The sequence below is a fragment of the Opisthocomus hoazin genome, chromosome 5, assembly GCF_030867145.1.
Source record: "Opisthocomus hoazin isolate bOpiHoa1 chromosome 5, bOpiHoa1.hap1, whole genome shotgun sequence".
NCBI lineage: Eukaryota > Metazoa > Chordata > Aves > Opisthocomiformes > Opisthocomidae > Opisthocomus > Opisthocomus hoazin.
The window spans coordinates 30,990,880-31,003,064 of record NC_134418.1 but is presented as its reverse complement, the minus strand read 5'-3'; the positions used below and the strand labels follow the sequence as shown (position 1 = coordinate 31,003,064).

The 12,185-nt window shown below is 42.5% G+C and overlaps 1 protein-coding gene across 12 annotated transcripts in view; it reads right to left on the bottom strand.

Moving 5' to 3' along the window:
- Positions 1-36: 36 nt before the first annotated feature.
- The window catches only part of WRN (WRN RecQ like helicase), a 47,557-nt gene continuing 35,408 nt past the window's right edge, over positions 37-12,185 (bottom strand). For 9 of the 12 annotated variants that reach the window (XM_075420839.1, XM_075420838.1, XM_075420841.1 and 6 more), the window contains 11 exons: positions 11,987-12,062; positions 11,748-11,821; positions 10,175-10,253; positions 9,780-9,892; positions 8,758-8,872; positions 7,373-7,498; positions 5,181-5,343; positions 3,901-4,115; positions 2,706-2,777; positions 1,991-2,128; positions 37-387 (listed from right to left, as the gene is read on the bottom strand). In XM_075420839.1, coding sequence (XP_075276954.1) covers positions 265-387; positions 1,991-2,128; positions 2,706-2,777; positions 3,901-4,115; positions 5,181-5,343; positions 7,373-7,498; positions 8,758-8,872; positions 9,780-9,892; positions 10,175-10,253; positions 11,748-11,821; positions 11,987-12,062 — 1,294 coding nt within the window. In that variant the 3' untranslated portion in view covers positions 37-264. The other 3 variants (XM_075420843.1, XM_075420842.1, XM_075420846.1) reach the window with 3 other exon arrangements.

The window sequence follows — 12,185 nt, the reverse complement described above, 5'->3', positions numbered from 1 at the left end:
GGCGCCTGAGGCCCCTCGGCAGCACAGACCGGGCGACTCGCGGAGGGGGTGGGGGATGTGTTTGTTTTTTTAATAATAGCACTTTTCACACAGTGAAAAAAGCGAGCCCCTCGAGAAGCGAGCTGGGAGAAGAGCCAGGCAGATGAGGGAAGAGCAAAGCGCAGGCCCAGGACGGCGGGGCAGCAGCGCTCTGCACGGCAAACGCTCCGCAGAGCTGGGGGGAAGGTAGAAGGTAGAAGCAGGCCCTCGTCCTCGCTCGTGCAGTCAATTAAAAATCCCTTTTCTGGTGTCCGCTTTGGGTTTCTTCGTCCGGGTTATAGGTAGGACAGTCACGGGTGAGGTTCCAAACCATTCCGGCACCTTCCTCTTGCAAGGCGGATGCGAGCTCTGGCAGGAGAAAAAGAGTGTGTTGAAAACCAGCAGAGACTTACAGTGACTAACTTACACAGCTCCACCCCAGACGATCATGGGAGATCATGGAGTGTCAGGCTTATCACGAGACACAAACTGTCTGCATGATTTGTGGAAGGCTTGTCTCCCTTAAATGCAACACCTTGGTCAAGTAATTGAAGGACCAAAAAAAATTAAGCTATGGCAGCAAGACAAACCAAAGCTGGGAAACACCTGGCCCAAAACAAAGCATGCTGGCACACCTCTAAGTGTTATGCTAACCTTCAGGAATCATTGTTAAACACCCAAAAACTGTCAAGGCAACAGAACTGCAGCTCCATGTGACCTGTGAAATAAAGCCCCAGGCAGGGGATGAAACAGGGTGACCCACACTGGTGATAGATATATCAGCAGTGCCTGCTGCCTTCCCCAATTACAACTCAAGGACTGAAACCCACCAGCGCAGCTGTGGGTCCTGTCACCAACTGTGCAAGGCACCTTCCCTCCCTCTCCTCACCAAGGTCACAAGCTTTGCAGGACTCACTCAGGGCTTACGTGCCCCAAGGAGAGCGCTCTCCACAACTGCTGGGTGCATCTCTTGCACTGTGGTGGAAAGAGATGCTGTGGCCACACAAAGCCATGAATTCCTTAAGAGGTTACAGCTAGCAGATAAATGGGTTTCTGCTCATCCTTCAGCCACCAGATTTTAAATAATGGAAGACCAATCTCTGCTGAGACATTCATCTGAAGATGAACAAGACTGATAGCAAGCTGCCCTTGAGAAACATATCAGGAGGACAGATCTACAGCTAGGAGAGAGGATGCTCAGTGTTGCATCGAAGTGTGCACACAACACCAGGACCCCCAGCCCAAGCTAGGTGAAGTAGGAAGAGTTGCAGAGACCATTACACTAATCCTGCTTTGTTCCTGCATCACAACAAAGGGGTTTTGCTTGCAACTGATGTTCTGAAGTTCTCTGAAGTTATCACCAGCAAAGAGATAAAATTATATTGTGTTTAGTGTTTCAAGTAAGGTAGCTGCTGTGCTATTTAGGACTTACACCTACCTAATACTGACCAGACCATGAATAATGATTTGTCTACAAGTTTTGCACTTGTATCAATAACCAGCTTCAAACTGAGGCCAGCTGTACAGCAGGTAGTGCTGATCAGAGCCACATGAGCTCTGTTTAGAAAAAAACCACTATATACATAAACACAAGTTGTATGAGCATACAAACACCAATGTAATAGGATTCTGTGAGATTGTGTGCTGATCCCACCCCTGAGGGAGGAAAGGGAGTCAAACATTCTCTTAAGGTGTTGGAAGCATTTGCCACTAGATGGCTGACAAGATGTACTGGGGGAAAAAACTTCTGTAGCAGTGGAAGTGGTATCTTCAGACATAGTAACAGCAACAAAAGCAGCATGCTGTCACCACATGAAGCGTATGAACAAGAGAAGTTGGCTGGCAATGCAGGCCAAGGTTTTAGGCACAGTAAGGAACCCAGACAGAAGCTGGGATTTTGGTTTGTTAAAGATCAACACCCAAATCATCAGGTCTGGGCTCTGCTCCTGGCACAGAGCTAATGCAGTCTCACCTTCGGCTGAGAGTCAGCAAACAGTTCCTCCTCATCGGGATTGAGGGCAGGCTGATTCCAGGAGGCCAGCATGATGGGCTTCGGGCAGCCTGCTGCCGCTCTGCTACTTGGCTGGCTGTCATCCACGCTCGGTACAGCCTTTCAGTATGACAGTAAGGAAGCAGGACGTTATATGTATCACAGCATTAAAGCTAAAGTCTGCACAAATCAGATGCAATGCAAAGGCTGCCTTTTGGAGAGTTTTGGTTTTTTTTTTTTGTCGTTTTTTTTTGTTTGTTTGTTTTTTTTTTTGAAAGATGAGTCTGTAATTACAGAGTTCCAACACCTCTGCTTAATGAGAACACTAGCTATTTTTTATCCATTTCACCACAATAAAATTTGAGCAAGTGAAGTGCATCCATTTCAAATGCAAGGGAACTGGAACTTGTACTTGGGCATATTTTTTTTCTAGTGGAGAAGAAAACGTCCTCCAACTTGAAATGCTTGCTTCTGACTCAAGCGCTGTGTTTTCAAATGTGTTTTTACAGCAAAGGTGTCAGTTAAAAATGGCATAGTGGGCAGAGATATTAACTTCTAATGTCTATATAATGCCTGCTGGTCACAGGTTGGAACAGCCAAGTGGAGATTTTTGGATCAACTACACATTTCTGTCACCGAGAGCATCGCTAATGGCAAGACCACCACATGCTTTATTACAGTAAGAACATCTGTTTACCAAAGCCGAAGGCACCAATTGCAGATGAGTTTTCTCTGTTCCTTCTTTCAATGTTGGATTGATCAAATTACCCTGTAAAAGCAGCAGTAATGTGAGGTTGTTAAAATCCAAGAACATTCATTAGCAGATCTATAAGCTGTTTGCTACAGGGAATTATTAGAACCAGGATATCTTCTGAAGGAGAAGTAAATAAAGACTATTTGGATTAATTTTTGGATTTGCAGTCTACTCATTTGTATAATATTAATTTGATTTCTCATGTCATTCCTGTTATTAACTCCAGCAGCTAACAGTAGCAGAAAAACATGTAATTAGAGCTTATGCAATTGGACTGCCAGGAGGTCAGCTTCAGGAAAAAGAAGGCTCAGACACAGATATTGTAGAAACAAAACAGCACTGAGGGATCCCCAGTCAGAATTATGGCACAACACTTTTCTTACGGCTAAACCTGGCATTCTCAGGCAGAGGAACCCATGAAAGACACATTTCTGGCAGGCATCGCCTCTGGCTTTTTCACATTCTCAACTTTTCTGCTTAGAGCTTTCTGCACAGTAAGAGAATCGCTTTTCCCGTATCAGGTTGGTGAGCAAATACCAATGCATGGAAGCAAGGCAAGGGCAACTGGACTTTGTGGCTATGAAGGATCCAGCTTACCAAAGGTTTTCATACTGAGAACTCTGAATTTCAGCTTTTTTGTCCAACTGCCCCAGCTACTGTAAATCTGGGATTTTTACAGAGGACCTTTTGCATCCATATCCCGAAGGGCTGCGTAACAGCAGAAAACGTTCATCCCTCCTCTGAGGCCACTATGAAGCTGCAGTTGTAATGGTCTACAGTGGTGGACCATCACATGCCTGATCTGCCTGGGTTGCATATCCAGGACTTGCTATGGTAGAGACAGGCTAACAGTCCCACATGGAAACAGATGAACTCACATGATACATTTAACAGCTGGGCTGCAGAGGGGCGGCCCTCTTCCTAGATCAATAGTCTGCAAGGGGAACGCTCTGGTTCTGCACTAAGCATTGCTCACAGAGGGAGGCAGTCCTCCTCAAAGAGGAGGGAAAGGGGAATTGTGAAGATTAGACACTAAGTACTACTGGAAACAGCAACAACATAAGCGGGCTTTTAGTCCGCTCCTACAAAGAGGAAACATTCTTTTCACAAAACCAGTTTTGTACCTTCTTTTACTAACCTTTGGTTTACTCCACAAGGCATCTTCCCTGCTTGCTTGATCTGCTCCTGTTTTTTCCTGCTGCTCATCTGACCATACCAACATCCTTTTGACACCTGAGCCATCCTGAGACTTATTTCTATCCTCTTTCTCCAATAATGCAATAGTCATCCTGATGAGATACAGTTCGATATTTGCAGGAACGAGTTTTCTAATTGCTTGAATTTTGGTGGTGTCTTGGAAAAAATACAAAATGTTTTTTTAATCCTTTTTCTCCTTATTCAGTTTTCTTATGTTGTAAGACACATCAGTTGTCCCTCATTAAAGCACAGAATAGATTAAGGCATGGAAAGACTGAAAAATAAAACATATGGGTTTGACTCCTAAGAAAACAGATCATGAGCTCATGGGATAAACCCTCACCTCATTTGTGCTCGCACAAAACACTGTCCTCAAATTTAGTCTAAACATCAGAATGGCCTGCCTCTAACTTGCATGTCCTATCAACCATTTTCTCTTGAGGAAGGCTATATTAGTTTAGGCTGAAAAGCCTCTCTGCTTTCTTAAGTATAATGCCACGCCAGTTCTCCATTCCAGCGTGGCACTAAATTTAAGATAGCAGTCTGGGAGTCTGGTTAAGCCTGTAACTGCTGCGGAAAAGATGCATTAATCCGCAATGGGACAAGAGCAACGAAGCTAGCAAGTCAAACTCTGCCAACATAAGAAATTAAACTCCTAGGGCAAGACTTAGCTTTAAGTCACCCAGTCTCAGAATCACAAGTCAGCACATGGTTGTCTTCAGCCTCTGAACTAGCCCATGGCACCAGATGACAGTGTTAAAAGGAAGAACTGCTTCTCCTTCACTTCTCAGCCTCCTTATAAACAAATACCTTGCAGAAGTTGCACTGGGGAAATTCTACAGTTTTTACTCAGCATATTTTCTGCAGATGCCAGTACTTTAAGACTTTGTCAGGCTTATGTTTTTTCCAAAAACACTGAGGAGGAAATACAGATTTAAGGAGAATGCCTGCATCTTTTCAACAGCCATCCAACTGAGTGAAAGGATTTGTAAAGGGCTACCCTCTTTTGCTCTTTAATGAATCACAGTCGCCTTATTTCACAACATAACCTTGAAAGGAAAGCAATGACCCTGGTATTGCCATGCTGTGCCTTGCTACAGCCACAGGCCTTCCAGAAATGATGGGTTCTACCTAAAGCAGCAGCAGAGCTGTCTGTTTGTCATTCCCTTCATCTGTATGCCACTGTCATGAGAAGCTTCAGATAAGCACTGCGATGCTCACCTGAGTCAATGGGAGGATTACGGATAACGTCAGAAATGATCTGTTGAACTTCAGGAGTCAAACCTGCTCGCTCCAGGTTGACAGGGTAGCCAGCTTTCATCGCCTGGAACAGATGAGTGCCAACTTCAGAAAGAGGCAGAGATCTGCTCTCACTTATAGTCCTCTAGGGAAAAAAAGGCAGAAGGAATTGAGATGGCAGAAGTGTCTGAAATGCAACTCAAAGCTTGAAACCTGGCAATCTCCCATGCCCAAAAAGCAATCATGGGATACTGGCACATAGCAGTGCAGAGCAGCTCCCCAAAACACTTCCTTACTCCCAAGATCGATCTCATTTATCTTCCAGCTTGTAAAGAGCTTTTTTCTCTTGAGGCTATTACTTCTCAGCTCGAGTGCAACATCTCATCTTGAGCTTAGTTCAGGTGAAGAGAGGTTCTTCACAGGAAGGGTGCTGTGCAGCCACCTCAAAGGCTCACTACAGCCTGCTTATAGCTCACACTCCCTTGTGTTGCAACACTTGCTACCACCCCCTTTCCACCCTGTGGCACCTGAATCCCAGCAATTTCTATTACAAAGGAAACTGATGCTTTCACCTCACAGTTAAGTCAGTATCAACCCCACTCCTGCTTCATGTAGTTTGTGTCAAAGCTTCAGATGTCTCCCACTAAGTAGCTGGGATGCACCTGGCCTTCCAATGGCCCATTTGATTCATAAGTTCTATGCAGAACACGGATAACTGCACCAAAGCAAACTCCCCCTCATTTTCACATTCACATCTGTTAGATGAATTCTCTTAAAACATTTGCCTTGAAGTAAAACATCTCAAACTGCTATTTAAACTTGCACTTTTAAAGGAGAGATTTCAAACCAGTTATTTGTCTCTCTCGAAAGAGTAGGTTTCAAGCTTCTACCAGTTTCTTCCCAGACAATACATATACTGTGCATATCATCAGGATTAGTGAATACAGAGCATCAGGTTATCCATTAATAATTATACAATTGTTTCTTGTTAATTAGTCCTTAGGTACACTTTTAAGTTAGGGACTATCTGACAAGGTTTACCTGTACTCTTGGGAGAGGATTACAAAACCCAAAGCAACTTCAGTTTCCTACTGTAGAATTAAAAAGCAATAAATAAAGCTATATCAAAGCAGCTCATGAAGCTCATCTTCACAGGGCATACGGCATGACGCCAGTTTAACCACATGCCCTATAGCAATTCAACAACTTAGATGTGACAGATAACTTGTCCTCAACTTTTGTTCATAACAAAGCACAGCTTTACCAAATCTGAACTGGAAAGCCACAATAATACTTAGCACTTAGACTTTAGTTTTGCATTGAATCTTCCCATGAGCTTTGTTTCTTGACATGCAAGTCTTACAGATGGAGATGGCATAGGCAAAAGAATATGGATTTGCTATCTAAACCAAGAACAGGGTTAGTGAGATTGGTCCCTATGGTTATTAACCTTAAGGATATGCCTATATACAGCCCCATGCCTGCTGCCCTTCAGAAGACTCTAGAGTCTTCTCAAGCATTAAAGAAGTTGCATTACTGCTCTACCTGCTTTCTAGGCTAGATAAATTCCTTAAATTGCTATGTAAATTTTCTGTTAAGATCCTCAAAGGAAAACTGCTCCATACTTCGTCTAATCCTCTGCTCCACGGCCCCTCCCTAGTGGTGTCTGTCACTATAGTAATTGATGAACCACCACTCTACAGAGTCTCGGACAGAAGAAAATCAACTGTGAAAGGAGAACCAACTCAGGAGTTGTTCCTGTATGCCCTTACTACTGCAAGGAAACAAAAATACAGAAACAGGCAGAACTAACACCTGCAATAGAACACCACACTGCATAACTACAGTGAAACAGGCCAATGAAGTAACAGCAACAATTCTGCCTGATGCCCTGCCAGTCTGTGCAGGCATGGTAGTGAGCAGGGAGCTATATCTTATCTCACTGTGTTCCACCTCAGAGTGAGCCCAGTTTTTCATACTTTTACTGGTCCATAAACATAAGTTGGATGAGCTACCATTTGCCAGGAAAGATACAGCCTCGGTGTTTTAAAGCAACTCTACTCCAGAACTGGGTAGAGGATTTAAGACTTAACTTGCAAATCCCCCTCCTCTAGACAAAGCATTCCTGCAGTTCATTTTCAGAAAGGACAGGACATCCACAGGGAAGAACTTACCACAGAGAGGTTTTTCTCTTGGAACAGGACATACGTGACATGCTCTGAGGGAGAGAGCGCTCTAGCAGGCTTCCAGGGAGATGCTTCTTTGTGATCTTTAGATCCAGATGTGGTGAATATGTCCGTCTGAGATAAAGAGGATTTAGAAGAATTATATCCCAGTGATAACAAATGGGTCACCCTCCCATTATCTGAAGTTATATGAAAAAGTAAACTAAATGGAGTCATTCATCTCTCTGAAGGTTGGTTTTGACCAAGTCCATGTTCCACAAAATAAACCCAAAGCAAAGGAGGAATTCAGGTGGACACCCACACTCCCATTTTAATAAAAGAAGCATGGGATTGTCCAAGGGGCTTGCAAAAAAAAAAAAACCCAAAAAAACCCAAACAACACAACAAACCCACAACCAAAAAAACAGTATTCAGGTCAAGCACCACCTAAGAAGTTGTGTTATTACACATAAAACTATTCTATCATAGAATGGTTTGGGTTGGAAGCGACCTTAAAGATCATCTAGTTCCAACCCCCATTGCCATGGGTAGAGACAATGGGGTATTCAGTCTGCTGCCCTCCATTTGTGCTAATCCTTTGCTCACAGATTTCTTAAAAAAAACCCAAACCGCAAACCAGGAGTGCTTTTGGTCCCCATTTAGATCATAATAGCTTTCTGTGAAAGACGACTCTAGAGACTTCTCAAGCATTAGAGAAGTTGCATTACTGCTCTACCTGCTTTCTAGGCTAGATAAATTCTTTAAATTGCTATGTAAATCTACTGTTAAGATCCTCAAAGGAAAACTGCTCCATACTTCCTCTAATCCTCTGCTCCACGGCCCCTCCCTAGTGGTGTCTGACACTATAGTGGACTGATGAGGAACCACTCTACAGAAAGTCTCAGACAGAAGAAAATCAACTGTGAAAGGAGAACCAACTCAAGCAGGAGTATTTACAACAGCCAGAGATTTAAGCTCTTCTGCCAGCCTCCTAAGGAAAAGCTTACAGAAAGCAAAGCCCTGCCCTCAAAGCCTACTGAGGCAATAAATCACAGTGAAAGAACATTTCCTGTACCTTTGGCCTCCAGCCCCAAATCACAATAACTCACTGCAAACTCTCAATAATATATCACCTACTGAATACTCAGCCTGGCCAGACAGGTGACCTTTATAAAGGCATCCTGGACTTTCAAGACGACAGCACCAATCTGGAACATCAGTGAGGTCCCAAGGTCATTGCCAAGCATTTGTACACAAGGCTAGCAAGTTTCCATGCCGTGCTTGGATGGAACAGCTGTGACAAGGACAAACTCTGAAGGAGAAATCTGACAGCTGCACACCAAATTATGTCTTAAGGCTTTTGGCAAAGTAGCAGACACTTTATTAATTCATACCTGCAAACCATTTTTTTGGCAGAAGTCCTTAATTTCAGCCAGGAGAGGGACCAGCATGGTGGATTTTGCTTCAGATACACCATCAATTCTCTTCACATTCTCAGTAGTCGTAGGCCTGTTTCAGGATGAAAAATAAAAACCATGGAAGTGTCCTGTGCCGATGCTTTGAAACATCAAGAGTCTGAATGACACGCATTTGGACTACAGATTTATCAGTCAATACTTGAAAGTGTTATTACTGTACCTTCATCATCTCTGCAACTAATTAAATTCACTGTTTGCACTTCTCTATCATGAAGCTTGACCATAGCAAAGACTTTGACTTTGTTGCTTAATACTGTGGAGGATCACTTAACCATATCCATCTTTATTTGCTTTTACCTCATAAAAGCACGTAAGCCCAGAGGTCTTCCATGGAACAACAACATACATATTCCACAAAGTAATGTCTAATATCTTTTAGTAGCTGGGGAAGGCACTTCAGATGCATTACGAACTGAGCTGCCTCACAATACCCTCTCATACAATGAGTGGAAAAAAAGGAATTTTTTCCCCTCCCTTCAGTAGTTGTGAGAACAACACTAAATTGTGCTTATTCTTTTACACTACAGAGCTACCCATGCAAGGTAAGGGACAGCTCCTGACCTGTAGCTGATCCTTACCAGAATAAGGGCATACTAAAATGATGAAAACATTGGAGAGAAACAGTTGGAAAGGTAAAAAGTAGTAGAAAACAGTTTCCCCCTCTGACTGGTCAACCTAACAGAAGCTTTCAATACAAGGACAGGAAAGATGGAATCTGAGGAGTTTTAATAATAACTAGAATGAAGAAGCAAGTCTGATGTCAATAACTATTAAAGTTACATCAGTTAGTGGTCTACAAGGGTATTGGAGCAAAGATCCTCAGGAAAAGAGCTGCTCCTCTACCAATGAGGCATACTCTCCCAACAGAAGCAGAAGGGAAATTTGTGACTTGGCTTGCAACCTTCTCAGTTTGTATGACGTGTACGTGCTGGTTTTACCTTACACGGGCCATCTCCACCAGGATCTTATTGGTTGCCAAGACAGCTGGAGGAATTACTTTGTCATTAGCTACCTTCTGTCTAGCAGTCAGCAGCTTGCCATACAGAGCAGTCTGTGAAGAGAGCCACATTCTCATGAAGCAGCTGTAGATCACTCACATAGGCGTAACTAATATGAGAGGAAAAGTTATAGATTCCCTCATCTTTCCACTACTATACAGAAAACCTGCAATCCATTAATCCATCTTAACATATTTCAATCCTCTCTAGGACTTCTATTCAAAACACTTTTGTAATATTAAGAGCTGCCCAAGCCAGCTGCTCCAGTACAGGACTACTGTAGTCTGCAGGTTGACTGCAATCCACAGATATCGTTCCTTTTCCAGAAAACTTACCTCTAGTTCTTTCTCTCGGGATGAAACAGCAGGTTCTGGGGGCTTCAAATGAGATTTCACTGGTGAGCGTTCTGCAATACTAAAAAAATAAAGGGTGAAACGAGCCCTGCGTTAGATCAATTTATTCAGGAACTTTGCACAACACTGTGGGAAAGCAGCAGCCCAACTTATTTTGCCTGCTCTGACAGCACCATCAGACCACGGTCTGGCACCTCGTGCTAGCACTGCACTCATACAGGACTTGAGCTGGTTTTGGGCAGAATGTAACAGAATTCCTCTGTGTCTCATCCTGTAACTCAAAAATAGCATCTTACTGTACAAAGCTCAATCAGATGAAATTGCAGTTTTGTGGAAAACAAACCAACAAACCCACCAATATCCCTATCAACAGCTGGATTCCCATATCGTTAACAAGAGCATGTTCTTAAAAGCACTTTTCCATTCATGACATTATTCTGACAGCATCCCATGAGAAACATCTTATATTTTTCCCCACAGCTGATAGCTCCTTTTGGCCAGGATTGTTAACAACTTCAAAAGCACCCGTGACAAGGACACAGATGCTGTGCTGTAAGCAGAATTAGCTGCTCTTACCACTAGGCATGCCAGCTGTGGTGCTGCTCTCTAGGCAATCAGTCCATGGGCTCATGTACTTACGGACATTTACCCCTAATTAGACTGCTGTGATTATACTACAGTATCTGTTAGCAGACAAGATGGGGTAAGAGAGTTCTTTCCTAAGCAAGATGTGAAATAACACTTGTGTTGGACTGGAGCTGTCCCTAAAATGATTTTTCTTCACATTGCTACAGTGGCAATTATTCACCTTAAGTGACATATCCTATTTTCCTGTCATCTCCCTGCATCAGGCTGCTTGCATGAAGGCGGAATCAAACCACTCAGAAGTACAAGGTGGGTTTAATCTGAAGCACCACACAACCCAGGGAAACAAATTACTTACCCTGCTTTTTGCAAAAGCTTGTTTTATTTCTTTTAACCTGAGCCCCTGCACAAGGCACACGTTCACTTCAGCTTCAAAAACAAGCCACAACTTTGTCACTTATTTGACTGACTCATATTTACAAACTGTTCGAAAACAACTGTTCTCCATTTCTTATTTCAAATCAAAAGTTAAAATCCATTAGTTCCAATCATCACATAGAAGATAGTAAAAACCATGGGCCCAGTAAAAGTATCCAATATAAATCTACTGTTGCTTCATTTATCAACATTTGATATTTTTCTTGCTATCGAATCTGAAGTAATAGCAGTGAGAAAGTTTGCATTTCAGCAATTAATAAAACCTGCTTCGCCTGTGACATGCTACAAGTATACTGGAGTTTAACACAACTTGCCAAACTCCAAAGCCTATCAAATGTTGTAATAGTTCAAAGTTTTGAAATACAATGCAGTGTATGGCAAGTTTGAAGTGGTTGTCTTTTTTCTTCAATACCTCTATCAAACATTTTTACAGTCACTTCTCACAGGAGAATGCTGTTTAAGGCACATCCTACAAACAGTATATTAACATAGTCAAAATCTAGTAATTCTATTTTAATTTAGAATACTGTACCTGTTAAGCATGTTATTGCCTCTCGGAGGTGTTTTAATTTTTGTCTCATGTGAAAACATTTCATACAGAGACATCTATAAAAGAAAACAAACAAATGTTGATTTACTGTTTCTTCTACTGAAGTTGCTGTTAGCAGCAAAATATTAATCTGTGACACCATGATACACTTGAAAGATTTTTTTTTTTACTGCGAGCAAGGATGGACCACAAAGTGCAACAGGGGTTGTACTTATACAGACCTGCTTGACTGGGGATTGTGTTGTTCCTTTCGTGTCTGGGAAACGTTGCGTTGAGAGCACAGGTAAAGGTCTACTGCTGTAATAAAATTAATTGTATCTTAATCAAATCAGATCAAACCATTTGTACAGTGACACTGGCATTTAAAAAAAAATCAACATTTTGCTAAGCAAACTGATTTGAACTTGGTACAGGGATATC